At 38.6% G+C, this 15352-nt stretch overlaps 1 protein-coding gene across 4 annotated transcripts in view; it reads left to right on the top strand.

The window, feature by feature from the left end:
- MRTFB (myocardin related transcription factor B) overlaps nt 1–15352 on the top strand; it is a 209757-nt gene that overhangs the window by 122215 nt on the left and 72190 nt on the right. Inside the window, exon 1 of one of the 4 annotated variants that reach the window (XM_017540008.2) lies at nt 7522–7946. The exons of the other annotated variants lie outside the window; for them this stretch is intronic. Within the exon in view, the coding sequence (XP_017395497.1) occupies nt 7826–7946 (121 nt within the window). The 5' untranslated portion in view covers nt 7522–7825. Of the gene's footprint in view, nt 1–7521; nt 7947–15352 lie in introns of those variants that run through there. 4 annotated transcript variants of the gene reach the window in all.

Below are 15352 nucleotides of genomic sequence, written 5' to 3' on the forward strand. Positions count from 1 at the left end.
GCGCCATTGCACTCCAGCCTGGGTAACAAGAGCGAAACTCCGTCTCCCCCCCCACCCCAAAAAAAAAAACAACAACAAATTGCATACATTTCCGTAAAGAATACATGAACGCCCAAGAATACTTATCTTTTGACTCCTGAAATTTATGTCCTAGTGTTTGTTCTATGAAATTCTAAGACTCTGTGATTGACTGCTTGACTTAAGATTAGTAATTTGGGGGCAGGGGTTAAGTGAGGAACAATGGCAGAATATGAAGACATTGAAAGACTTTAGTGGTTGAAATAGTTTATCCTAGACTTAAAGATAACTAAGGAAAAGAAGTGCATGTAGGGCATGAACTAGTAGCCTGGGGAGTGGCTAGACTGAAGTAGATGTGTAGAAAGCAGTGCTAGTCAGTGTGGTCCATGTGCTGTGCCATCCCACAGGATTTTGTTACCATTCTTCTGTGAGGTTGCTTGAGAAATCAGGAGTGCTTAAGAGACTTTCATGACAGTATGACGCTGGGGAGACACTAAAGTGCATGATTAGTGGACTCCTCTTGTTTAACAGAGTGCAGATTAGTCTGGATATCGCCAAACTAACGTGACCCTACTGGCCATGCGTAGTGGGACCACATATTGATTTACAGCAGATTGGAAATTTAAAAATATTTCTCTTAACCCACAGATTATTACAAGCACTGGTATAAAGAACATTCTAACAAGAGTAAAAGAATGGGAAAGAGAAGGAAAGTGGCAGTCAGAAATTGTTAAAAGCTCTAGACCATATTCCTTGAGAGACAGATATTGCGTCCCACACACACCTAACATGTCTCCAGGGCATAGATTGATATTAGTAGTTGCACATTGGCCCTCAGTGAGTTGCTTTAATGATGTCTAGATGTATTTGTATCAGTGAGGTGATGAAATGACATTAAAAGTCTTTCAGATATCCAAAGCTAGGGAGGTTATCTCAGAATTTGAGGAAGACTAATCATATCATCTGAGGAAAGCTCTTTCTTGTAAATCTCGTAGCCACTTGTATTTATATAAGTAACTATAGAGCTTAGAAATGGAGAAAGGATTTGGATGACTTTTTTTACATTGACAAAAGTGTGTTCTGTCATTTCGTGATTATCCATGCTAATGATTTGAGCAGGAAAAGACCAATGGCCCAGGCTGTTACACAAGTGTAGTCAGAACACTTCACTTGTATTGCACACTGCTGCTGTCATGTGAACAGCTGCCTGAGGAGGAGCCGTGCAAGGTGTCCTCTGCTTGTGCTGCCATTCCCATGTCCCACACAACACTCTTTCTCTCAGTCCCAGCAAAGGCCAATCATGAGACCATGCATGGGGAAATTCTATCCCCGAAAAGCCTTAGTTGCCTTTCATGTCCTCAGAGAGGGTGAAGTAAACCCGGAGGGGAGGGAGGTGCTGCATGTGCTGGTGTGCTGGTCTGTTCCAGCGTGAGGTACAACACGCACACATGACAAACCAATGATCAGGCTGTTGTACCCTGTTGTGGTGTTCAGTTATGCCGCAGTACTTAACTGCAAAACATGGATGCTTTCCTTCAAAATCTTATTACCCCAGAAAGGTCAGAAAAATGTATCCTTCTTTATGAAACAGTGGTTTTTATAGGGGCTAATTTGTAAATCTGTTTACATCTGAAGTACTGTATGTTCAGTATATATATTTAAAGTGATAAAATAAAGGGCTTTATATATATATATATATATTTTTTTGTTTTGTTTTGTTTTGTTTTGTTTTTTGTTTTTTGTTTTTTTGGGACGGAGTTTCACTCTTGTTACCCAGGCTGGAGTGCAATGGCGCGATCTCGGCTCACCGCAACCTCCGCCTCCCAGGTTCAGGCAATTCTCCTGCCCCAGCCTCCTGAGTCGCTGGGATTACAGGTACGCGCCACCATGCCCGGCTAATTTTTTTTTTTTTTTTTGTATTTTTAGTAGAGACGGGGTTTCACCATGTTGACCAGGATGGTCTCGATCTCTTGACCTCGTGATCCACCCGCCTCGGCCTCCCACAGTGCTGGGATTACAGGCTTGAGCCACCGCGCCCGGCCTCAATATATATTTTAAAAGTGGTAACCGTAAAGAACTTTTAAGACATGTTGTGATTTGAGGGATTGCACTTTTTAATTGTCCTTTGTTTAAAAAAATTTTTTTAATTTACTGTTGGGATTTACCATAACCATTTAGTAATGATCTCAAGGTATAGTATTTTATAGTGGTGTTTATAACATTGAAAGGGAGAAAAATATGGGTCAAATATGTATTTTACTAAAAATATGCTAGCATTAGGAAAAAATTTATGTGTACCCTAGACTGAACATTTTTCTTCCTAAATACATCCAATCTAATTATCTATGTAGATTTTGTAATACTCTGGCTCAGTCTGTGTGAAGGAAGCCGCAAAGTTTACCATCATTCACTTGAGTAAATAGCCACTGACGATCTATTACCAAGTACTGAGACATAGAAGATGAAAAGAAAAGGTTATCTTTACTCAATCTTTGCGTCAAGAATGCTACCAGAAAAGTATGCCTTAATATTTACCAGTCTCTTTGCATTTGTTACTAATTATTTTGTTCATTACTTTTGAATACTTTTACATTGTGAAACATTGCCCAGTTGGAAATATTATCAGGTTTCTTCATAGTGAAGTACAGCATCATCACAGCAGTATTCTTTTTATCAGTAGTTTTATAAGCATATATTAATTCTGCCAAGTTTTTGTGTAAGTCCCTTGAGCTGCATTTGTTTGTATTCTGATTCCCTGAAGACTTTCTTGGATTATTCCTAGTCTCTAAGCAATACAGTTTTTCTCATACTTATTAAATATCTGCTTGGGGTGGTGGGAAAATGGACTTGATTTATGGTCATCTCTTTCATATTAAAACAGCTCTGTTGAGTGTACATACACACAAACAGTGTGGAAGCAGATTTATCATAGCAGAAGTGACTTTCATTACGTATTATTTGAAGGTAAATGTCACTCGTAACATTAGAGCCAAATGACAGTCAAGGTGATGTACCACATACAGTAAGAAACAAAGGCAAACCTACTGGAAAGCAATTCAGGCGACAGTGGTGGGGCTTTTCCTACTGAGGGATACTGCAGGTCGCCTCCCTGTCTCCCTAATTCATCCTAAAAGGCATTGTGTGGATGAATCTGTGAGAGCTGGGGAGGCAGGCCAGTGTAGGGTGAAGAGGCTTTCTGCACAGTTTTAGCCACAGCAGTGGCAGAGGTATTGTATACAAGGTGTCCATGAATGGGGTGGCAGAAGCCATGTTTCTCCCTGTAGGAGAAGGGGCCACAAATACAGAAAAGAAAATGAGAGTGAACCTGTGGCACTGGAATAGAATTGGAGGCATTGTGATGAACTCATGGTTTTCAATACATATAAATAAATATAGACATATGTACTTAAATATAGATGTATATTTACATCCATTCACATATAGAGATATAAATGTATGCAGATGCGTGTGTATACATCCACACACATACAAACTCAGACATGTTCCACAGCTCTGTCTGCAGAGAAGGGCTGGCAACAGTGACACCCTTGCAGCAATGAGCATACCTAGCATTCAGACCGTAGGTTCTAAAGAAGACAGAAAAAAAGTAAAGGATGAGTCTGGGACATCCTGTACCAGGAAGTAAGAAAGTTAAGAAACTGCTCAAGGAATGATAGAATCATGACAATAAGAAACTGTGGGAGTTCCCACTAGCCAAATATGAGACAATTTGGGTATCAAAATAAATAATGAAAGTCACAGATTATAAGCTGTTGCATGAAATAGGAGACTATAAATAGGTAACATAAACCACGTAAAGAGAATTTTTTTCTTGTAGTGAGATATGCCACTAATAAATGTAGAGGTAATGATAGAGTTTTCAAATTCACCATTTCGCAACCATCATAGTGATAATTCAGCCAATTACACCAAAGGATTGTTCTCAAAGCACCTCCCCACAGAATAAAGATATACAAAAAGAATAACTTCACCATGGAGAAATGTGGCCAGTACCAAGGTGTCAAAATAAGCATCATCAGTTTTGAGACAATTACTGAATATACTTGAATTTGTGTACCATCTGATAGGATACAAAGACTACATCATTATTTCTGGGGTATTCCTACTGAAAATGCATCACCTGAGCCTAATCATAAGGACACAACAGACAGACTCAAACTGAGGATAAGACTACGAAATAACAGGCCTATAATAATCAAAATTCAAGGAAAGATAAGAAAGACTGACGGAATTGTTCGAGATGGACAAAAACTAAAGAGACTTGATAACTCAAGAACTCAGTGCCATATGTGATGCTGGTTTAGATCCTTTTAGTATGCAGGATATTGTTGGGGCAATTGGTGGAACTTGAATGCAAATATATCAGTGTTAATTTGTTTCTTCTTTTTATGTGTTTTTTTTTTCTATCAGTGTTAATTTGATATCTCTATACCAACTAAGCAATCATCAATATCATCTTGATGTTGATGATTATGATTATATTTTGGTTCTGTAGGAGAATATCTTTGTTTATAGGAATTACACACCAGAACACTTATTAAGAATTATCATGTTAGAACCTATTCAGAGATGGTTCTGGGGGAAATACTCTGTAAATTTGAAATTATTTCAAAAAAATTTTTAAATAGCTAAATATTCTTTCAGGTGCATTCATCACTAGAGAACTTTCTTTCAGAACTGCAAAGCCACAACTTTTGATATAACTCTACAGCAGAATAATGTGTTTTCTTGTTGGGATTTTGATATTTATTAGATATAAAAATAAGCATGCAGAGGTTTCTTAAAAGATAACTTTTTAAAAACACATTCAACACATGCTGAAGATACACACACACACACAGATACGGTAAAGAATTTTAAAGTGGCTGGTGTAAGTGTGTATCTACTCAGATTTATAGACTTGTGACCTCAAAAGTTGGGCATTTTTCAAGATTTCAAAACAACATCCTGAAGCAGAAAAAAAAAAGGTTGGAGTTTATTGTTTTCGTTGTTCCTTTTGCAATGTAATTAAGCATGTAGGCCCTGGAGCCAGGCTGCCTGCTTTGAAATCCTGGCCACCACTTAGAAGATATGCCACGTCTGACGAAGTGTTTGATTTTTTTTTTTTTTTGAGACAGAGTCTGCACCCAAGCTGGAGTACAGTGGCATAATCTTGGCTCACTGTAACCTCTGCCTCCCAGCTTCAAGCAATTGTCCTAAATGAGCCTCCCGCGCAGTTGGATTACAGGCACATGCTACCATGCCAGGCTAATTTTTGTATCTTTAGTAGAGACAGGGTTTTGCCATGTTGGCCAGGCTGGTCTCAAACTCCTGGCCTCAAGTGATTCACCTACCTTGGCCTCCCAAAGTGCCACCTGGCCTGATGTTTTTTAAGCTTCCATTTTCCCGTGTGAACATCAGGAAAATAATGCTGAAGTCACAAGTCTTGCAGTAGACTAAATGAGATAATATATAAAAAGCAGTTAGTCTATAGCATATAGTAAGCACTAAATAAGGTTGGCTGCTTTTATTATTTCATGAGGAGTTAAAATGTTTTTATAAAATCATTTTAGTATGATTATGTTGACTTTCTTTCCTCTCACCAAGAGTAGAATTACTAGGGGATCATAAAAGTCATGGCTTCTGCTGCTAAGTCTGTCTCAAGATGAAACTAAAGCCTGGAGTTGGGGCATATTCTAGAAGACAGAAGGCAAGGCAAGGCCATAGACAGACTTGGGCTTTGGAGAACTAAGACTTTGGTTAAATTCCATACCTGCCACTGAGAAGCTTTGTAACTTGAGTCTTGGTGTGTAAAATGTCTATAACATACACAAATAATCATAGCAACCATAGGAGTTGTCGGGGGTTAAATTAGGTAAACCTTGCAAAACATCTATTTAAATGACCAACCTGAAGAACGTCCTCAAAGAATGATGGTTATTTTTATTACTCCTTTAAACGTGCAGGAGTAGCTTGTTTAGAAGAATACAAGCCTTAGGGTCAGAGATAGTAATAGAACGTTTGAGGGCATTTTTGAGAGTGTGATAAGCTTGTCACTGTTTGTTCCTGCAATGGTGTGGACTACCAAGGATGGACTTAACTTGCTTCAGAAGGAATTTCAGTTGACGAGAAGCATGTCATATGAGATACTGAAAAAGGATAGATAGCAATCTTTCTAGAAGAATATGGGTTTAGTGCACACCAGCCCGGGAACCAGGGACAAAGAACAAAATACTTCATCCAGTCCCACCTGTGTTTAATTGGTAGCAAGAATACTGATTCTTTTGGCTGTAACAATGTATGCCTTTCTTTATCCCTCAGGAGGATTTCATCAGGCGCACAATTAAAATGTATCTATATATTTTCTTTTAAAGAGAAAATGTGCTTCCTTTAGAGAACTTATTTAGTTGCTCATCTAAAATTAGTGGCTCTTATTAACCCAGGACTTCTTCAGAATTCTGGGTATTATTAAAGGAAGCTTTCCTGATGCACCGTCTTCTGCTTTAATTCATTCACTCAACCATGCTACAAATGTTTGTTGAGAACACCTAATATTTCAAGCACTCTGCTGGACGTTTTTTTTTTAAAGTGGACAAACAGATCCTCATGAAAATTCCTAGTCTACTGCTCTTCTAACCTCTGTTGGGTTTTTTGGGAACTCCTTTGCAAAGGAACACACTTTGAACCATTTTTAAAAATCAGATTATTCTGGCTACAGAGATCTATATCTGGAGTATTTGGAAACAGGCTTATCTCCACATTTGCCTGGAATTTCTGCATCTAGAGATTTCCTTCCTGCAGTGTCCCTGTATGCAGTGATCAGCAGCCTGTGACTTGCAGGAGAGGTGCCCATCCTTGGTAGCTCATGTAAAGTTAAACTTGGGCTGGTCGTTGGTTTACTCTGGTATGGAATAGAAGCTCTCAGTGTCACTGCTTTTAATGCATGGGAGGAGAATTTTTCTTAAAAAAAAAAATCATGGCGATGTTAACTCTCTCAGCCGACTAGTGGCACCAAGGAAAACTGCTCGGGTCTGAATTACCAGAGGAAGAAAGCTGCAATTACAGTACATTTCCCTATTACAAAGAGCGTCAGCTTTGCCAGGAAGAGCCACATGCAGCACAAAGCACACCACAAAAGAACTTTGGTAGTGAAATGACTCTGTCTTCATTCACATATGCTGGTAGCATGTTTATTCAGTGTGTGCCTCTGCTAAGAGCCGCTTCCTTCAGATGCCCTAGAATGCCGTTTGTGCAGCTGGAGAACTTAATGAGTAATAAATGTGCTTGTCTCGCCAATATAAAGTATTTCCACAGCTTGTGGCTGTGTTTATAGAGAGCTGGAGAGAGACCACAGGCAGCAATTTGTCTTCCTAGGTATCAGCAAAGTCTTCTCTTTTAACAACTAGACGATTTATTTTTAACTGCTTGACTCAGTGTTTGTCAGATGATTCGGACCATCAAACTGCAGATTGAAGTCCCCAGCGCGGGGGAAGCTGGAATGGCAAGGGAAAGTGGGCTGGCTGGGAAAAGGGGTGGGATTTTAGAATCGTGCCTGTGTGGCTCTGCCTCCCGATGTGGGAGAGAGTTAAGGGCTTCCAGCAGCATGAGTGTATTTGCAGGTCAAGCTGGGAACTAAAGGGTAATGGCTGCCTTCAGCTGCTTAAAGACATAATTGCCCAGTGATTAGGGTATTGTGGGGAGCAACCAGGGACCCAGGGACAAGAGTGTTCTGAGCACCGCACTTCGCTCTTCTGCAAATTAAGCTTTTCTCCTGCTTGATGCTGCCTGTCTTCAGAAGCCTCTCACCATGATCGATAGCTCCAAGAAGCAGCAACAGGGCTTCCCAGAGATTTTAACTGCTGGGGATTTTGAACCATTAAAAGAAAAGGAATGCCTTGAGGGGAGCAACCAGAAAAGTCTCAAGGAAGGTCAGTCTGTCTGGACAGGGGCAAAACTGCCAAATTCATATTCTGGTCAGCCAGCTGAGCGTGTCTGTCTGTTACCATGCCGTGTGTCTGCTCTCTCTGTTCACTCACATACCTTACACGTTCTAAGTTCTTTGAAATGAAAGCTTGATGCTGTTCTGGGTAGCTGTTACTAAAGATTAATTAGCTGATGGAATTGTAGGGCTTTTGCAATAATTAATACAGTAAGGAGACTTACGCAGTCAGTCCTCATTTCAGTAAAATCTTCCCAGGTTAATTTTTTGTATTTTATTCCTTTTTTTTTCTTCCCTCTCTTTTCGGAGAGGCCATTTCCTTTTCAGTGTTGGTGAGAACAGTGCTTCTTTTAGGTTTCCAAATGCATAATTCCAGAAAAATTCATTTTTCAATTAAGATGCTTACGATTTTTATTGTTTAAAACCAGGAAAGTAGCTAGCTCTTTCTTAAATCCTACAATGATAGGTTAATTGGTTGTAATACACATTGCATTGTTTTTGTTTTAAAAAGCACATTGTATAGCTCCGTTTTGTTTTGTAGCATAGCAAGCAAAGAATAAGCTTGAGAATAAATACTGTCAATTATTATTGTTAGTAAACACTGCATAGGTACCTCACTGATTAATTTAAGGAAATAGCCAAACTTGTGGGCATTGCTGTCCTCTGTCCTGGCATACAGAAGCATGGCAAGACTGGTGCACAGCGTGCCTTATTGTAGCCAGTGTTTAAGAAATTCAGGGTCTACAGAGAATAAGTTTTCCCGAAATTGAGACATGAGAGTCACTCATCTCAATGCTTGTTTAATTTGAAAATTGGTTTCCTTCTCATCTTTGGGAGGCAAAAAAAACCCCACAATAACCCATTTTTCAGCCTCTCTGCTTTCAGCTGCTGCCATCAGCCACCCCTTGCCTCCCCACTTGCTCTTGCTTGTCTTATAGAGACCCAGAGAGTAAATATAGTGTTAATTGGCCTAAGTAGCAATTTGAGCTTCTTTCAAATGATAAGAAGAAGAAACAAGAGTTAGACTTGCTGTAGTTGAACTACTTTTGGGTATGGATAGGGAAAACTCCTAGGTTGAAATAAATGGCACACAGTGAAGTATAAATAGCTGTTGCTGGGAAGCAAACAATAGAGTTGCCTCTGCTTGTGCACAGCATGTCTTATTGTCGATTTTTATAAAAATCAATGCCAATGGAATTTTTAGGATGCATTTCTGGAGTCTCACTGAGGGGAACTTAAATTTCTTAAATCATTAATTTTTTATAAGTTTGAGAATTGCCTGTCATTTAAGTCAAGTTCAAGTGTCAAGTTCCTAGTAATACCATCAATTTAAAACACATTTTGTGTACTTGAAAAACTAGGAAAGTAGAGGAAAACGGAACAGGAGAAATAAAAAAAGATGTCACAACAGCAGTGGGATTAAGGCACATAGAAAGCAAGGATTAAAAATGTAAAAACAGAGTAAGAGAATCATCATCTGGAACCACAAAATAGAGTTGATATGATTACATAATATATTTTTTTCCCTAACAATTCTGACCATGCTTTTGATTTATACAGGTGAAATAGTTTAACGGCAAAAGAGCATAAACTCTGGAGTGAGAAATACTTGAGTTCAAATTCTACATGCACCATTTACCAGGTTTGTGATCCTGGACAAGCTTACTGCTCTGAGCCTTAACTTCCTCATTTGTACAATGAGGAGAAACAATACCTACCTTATAGTGATTTTATAAGATATCTCATTAATGCCAGCTTCTCATCTCTCTTTTTTCTTTTCATCTGTTTCTTTTTCCTTCTATTTAAAATTTAAATTTTAAACTCCTGCCTATATTTACAAAATAGAAATATTATATATCTTATTGTTTTGTTAAATTCATTAATATAAGGAGGTAGAGGAGAGAAACTTTAAAACACTCCACAGAAATAATTGGTTGATAAAATTAATGTCTCACTGTAGTTGCTTTGAACTGGGTTTTGCTTTATATCTCAACAGGCTAAATACTTCTACTCATTTTCTCTAACAGATAGGGTTGAGGGTAAAATTATATATATAGACATTGGGGCAATTTGCTGCCTCAAAGTTAGTGACATTGAAAGGATTAGATCTGGATTTAATTAGAGTGAAAAAAATAAAAATTATAGAGAGGCACTTTTAAAATTTGGAGTCATATAAAAATAACTTGGTTCTCTTTGCAAAATTGAACTCCCAAAATTCAGCATGTCACTGATCCTGCCTGCAAATGCATAACGTGTTCAGCTTATCAGATTCGTAGAATTTAACTTTGGAACAACCTCCTGGTGAACTTCATCTGCTTTTAAGTATTGGATACTGCATCATTTACATGAATCCATGGAAGTTGATTCAGATAGCAGCAGTTATTCAAATACTTTCGATTAACTTTTTGCTCTAAAATGTCCTGGAGTCTAATTAGATATATGCTGTTTTGTCAAAAGAGACAAATATATAAATGACTATTAATAATCCCTGATAGTTTATACCTCATGTTTTAAAGGACACTCATTTAAAAATATTTATATTTTATATCAACAGTAGTTTTCTACTCATTTTTAAAAAGCTTGTTTTTGGGTTGTTTGAAAGAGCAACCTTTAGAATTTTTTTTTAATGTCTGAATTACAAATTTCTAGGTAATGAAGGAGGGATAAGTTTTAATTTTAATTTTTTAATCACGTAGACACAAGCTTGGGCTCTCATATTTCTGATATGTGTCTACTCTCAGGGCTTGGAAGGCTACTCTGCTTTTCAAGTAGTTGCTTGTGTCCTTATATTGGGATATTTTAGAATTATTGTAATTGTTGACAATGCTAGTTGGCTGAAATTATTATGAGGGGAAAACAGCTTTTATTAGCAAATACTGTAGGACTCAAGAATTGATCGGATGCCTTAACAAGGAAATTTAGTAATACCTTTTGAAAATTTAAAAGAGGAGAAAGTTCTAAGTGCTGACCACCTATGAATAGTTGTCATTACACCGCAGAGAATTATTTGGATAATAAAGCATATCGTTTCACAGCTTTGTTGATGCTTATATAAGCTTTTTGATAAATACCAACCAATGTATGTGGTCGGAGAGTTTAATTATTCTCTCCTCTAGGAGAGAACAGCAGCAAATATTATTAATTCCCCCTGAACAAATTCAAAATAGAAGATTCTCCTTAGACCAGTTTCTTTTGTCAGAGCAGCAATAGGGAATCTCAACTTTTAACTTGTCCACAAAAGGCTTCAGACATTTTCTAATTACACTCAGCATACATGAGCTTTAAATTAATTTCTGGACCTGCAACTAAGAAGAGTATTATTACAAGCCACTCTCATGTGACAGCTGAAGAATTGATAATTAGGAATATTCAGGAAAAATCAAATAAATTGAGATGATTTAATTCGGATAAGTGTTTTAACATGAGTCATTACTGAGATAAAGGAATCATAATTAACTAATGCTCCTAGCTAGTTATGTTTCATATTTATCACAGCCAAAATGGTAGCAAATGGGTTTTAAGAGGAAAAAATGGTATTTGATATAAAGGACTCTCTAATGGTGAAAAATAAGATACTACAGAAAGAAAACTGAGTTGTATTAATTGCTTTGACTAAAACTGCCCTAAGAGACAACCCCCAAATTCAGGGCAGTTTTAGTCAGGGCACTTTTAGTCAAAGTAATTAATATACAACAATCAAAGTGTGTTTCTTGCTCAAAACACAGTCCGGTGTGAGCAAATGTCCTAGGCTGCTGTCCTCCAAGAGGTGACTTGGGGACCTGGGTTCCTGTCATTGCGTGGCTCAACCATGAGTGTTAAGGGAGTAGGAAGGAGTTACAAAATTGGGGGGGCCATATTTCCAGTTCTGCCACAGACTGGCTAATACCCAAGATGAAGTACATGAAAGTTTGTCGTATCTGGCCCAGCCAGCAGTGGAATAAATTAACATATTGTACTGGGATGTGTCTGTAATAGCTTTGAAAAGAAAATGAACATTTGTCTGAGATATTATGAATAATCCAACCTGGAAATACATAGAGATTAAATAAATCACTTTACCAAACCACCAGAGCTTTTTTAAATGATGGAAATTATACATACTCTACCTGTGCTGCCCATTATCCACCTATCGCTGCTTACATCTAAAATAATTAAAATAAAATTATTTTCACTTTAATTCAGCTCCTCAGTCACATTAACCACATTTCAACTACTCAGGAGCCACATGTGGCTAGTGGCTGCTGCATTGAACGTTTCCATTTCTGTCCTCACAGAAAGCCCTGCACAATGCTACTTAGTGCTTTGCTCCTCTCACTCCAGCTTTGCAGGCCCTGTCTCTTCAAACCCAATTCTTGCGCCATTTCTTACAGAAGAGCACTTGATCCCATCAGCTAATGATGATTTATTCTCTCCTGTATATTCCCATAACTGTACCTGTACCATTTTATGGCATTTCACCTTACGCTATTATAATATAAATATGCACTGACTTTACTATTGGCCCCATAATATGTCATGGGGAAAGAATTGTCTGGCCTATTTTTCCACCTCATCCCCCAATGTCCTGCATCTCATAGACACATTATTATTATACATAAGTATTTAAAGAGTATTATACCCCTCTCTGCCTTCTTAAACAGAATATAATAATTGGAATTATCACCTTCAGATATAATTTATAGTTCCATTATAAATTAGTGGCTCACCCCACATATTATGCCGTGGTGCACCAAAGGTACTGTTGAGGTATGTAAGATTGTTGCGCATGCACAGAATGATTGCTGGATCATTATTAGATTACTCAAATTACTATTTATTGTTTGATTTTTGTCATCTGCCACTTTGGGGTGCTCTTCCTTTTCTGATTGCTGCTTCTAATCATCTTTAAAAATAAAATAGACAATTAAAATAAATAGTTAAAACTTACAGAAGGTATTACAAAACAGCTGAATTTTGCAACATCTATTTAGATTTCTTTTGGAATGTCTTGTTTTCTGCCAACATTCTACTAATTGAAAGTGTTGTACAAGTGAGTTGCCACTAAATTAATGCTTTTTAAAAGAATGGGATATGGTGACTCACACCTGTAATCCCAGCAGTTTTGGAGGCTGAGGCAGGAGGATCAGTTGAGCCCAGGAGTTTAAGACCAGCGTGGACAACGTAGCAAGACTCTTGTCTCTGCAAAATAATTAGCCAGGTGTAGTGGCCCATGCCTGTAGGCCTACCTACTTAGGAAACTGAGGTGCAAGGATCCCTTGAACCCAGGAGTTTGAGGCTACAGTCAGCTATCATCACACCACTGCACTCCAGCCTGGGCAACAGAGCAAGACCCTTGTCTCAAAAAGTAAATTTAAAAAGATACAAGATATGGTTCTTACAATATACTATACAAATGAAAAAGTAAAAGATCACTCTTCACAGACATTATTCAATATTTTTAAAAGGTGCATAGTGCTACTGAGATGAAGTTATATAATTTTTTTAAAATTGGAAATAGTTTTATTTAACAGAAGTTTGAGTGCTTTCACATAGCACAATGCCAGATATGTTAAACTTCTGTAAGCCCCTGCATTCAGGGAGTTGATAGCCCAAAGAGTGAGAAACTAAATTATAATACAGAAGTTAAAACACACACACATACATAAGACAACAGAAAAAAAAACTGTATATGCTTTGTTCCACATGAGCAAGCATTACAGACTGAGGGCTCGGCCTCTCATGCTGCAGACCTATGCAGCCATCTGCCTCCCTGAAGTTTCCAGTGGGCCTTTCATTTCTTCCCACCAAACATTCTTCCAGGGTTCCCCATCTCAGTAAATGGCACCTCTGTCCACCCAGTGGCTCCTGCCAGGAACCTAGTTGGGAGCAATTCTTGATACCTTCCTTGACCTCCTTAGAACCTGTCACCAAGTCCTGCCACCAGGGCTGCCAATTCTACCTCAGAAATACTTCATTTGTCCACAGCACTGTATCACCATGGCCAGCAGCCCTGTCCAGGCCCCCTTTACTCAGATAACATGTTTATAGGTGTCTTTACTCCAGCAGAAAAAGCACTGCCTTGCTGGCTTCCCCTCTCCCCCCACCAACATATTCTGACCCTCTTCATTCCTTCACCCTCCACTAATGTCAGGAGTGATCATCGTATTGCATCATCGCACTCCAACCTGGGCAAGAGTGAGACCCTGTCTCAAAAAAAATAAATAATCATCATCATCTTAAAATGTAATCCTATTCAGTTGTGCCACTGGCTCACACCTTGTAATTGATTTCCATTGTACTTGGGATAAATTCAAAAATCTTTGGAGTAAAAGGCCCTGCCTGTGTTTCCAGAAGCTGGACTGCCTCTCCTTCATCATTCTCCCTTCTAGAATGCCCCTCCTGCCCAGCCCCTGGCCTGAGCACCTGCAGCTCACCCTTTCAGTTTCACTTCAGTTGTTGCCTTCTCACAGAGGTCCTTCAGTACCACTGCTTCCTTCTCAGACTGACTTAGATCCTTTTAGTCTTTGTATGTATCTATCATGATTATTTATTCAATATCCTTCTCCCCCTCAAGACTGTAAGATCTATGAGGATGGTACCAAGTCTGTTTTGTTCCTCACTGTGCTTGCACCTGCTGGCCCATGACATCTGCTGCTCACTCGGTAAATATTACTTCACGGGAGGATGTTTATCTCCTGAGATGGAATAATCAGGAAAGTGTTCCTGGGGCTGCTGTGGCTTTCCTGATTCCATCACCTAAAGGAAAAAAGGCACATAACGTTTAAACCATTTTAAAGCCTACATTCAGCATTAGGGTAGGCACTGACTACAATTTAATCATATCACTCTCACCTCATTAAGGTGATACAGTCCCCGCTCACAGTGGTTCAGTGTAGGATTTTTGACTTTGTGGTGGGTTTATCAGAGTACTAACTGCATTTTTGACTTACAGCTTTCAACTTAAACCCATCCTAAGTAAAGAAGCATGTGTACTATCATAACAGCACTCTAATTTATTAAAAGCTTTCAGGAAAAAATGTAGATAACTTTGAAACACTGGGTTTTCCATTGTTTCCTAAAGATAGCTTTATCAGGGTTTTGGAACAGGCATCAGAATGGCAAAGAGGGTAATCTTAAAATTCACGTCTTCCCAGTTGTATTAGCTCAGATTACAATAACAAAATACCATGGACCGCGTGGCTTAAACAACAGAAGTTGCTTTCCTCACAGTTCTGGAGACTGGGAAGCCTCGCAGGGCCAGTTTCTGATGTTGGGTCTCTTCCTAGCTTGTAGCCTTCTTGCTGTGCATGCACAAGAGACAGAAAGACGGTGAGCTGTCCGGTGTCTCGTCTCATGAGGACACTAACCCTGTCAGATCAGGGTCCCAACCTCATGACCTCATTTAACTTTACTTCT

This window comes from Cebus imitator, unplaced genomic scaffold (assembly GCF_001604975.1).
Source record: "Cebus imitator isolate Cc_AM_T3 unplaced genomic scaffold, Cebus_imitator-1.0 Scaffold122, whole genome shotgun sequence".
Classification (NCBI taxonomy): Eukaryota; Metazoa; Chordata; class Mammalia; order Primates; family Cebidae; genus Cebus; species Cebus imitator.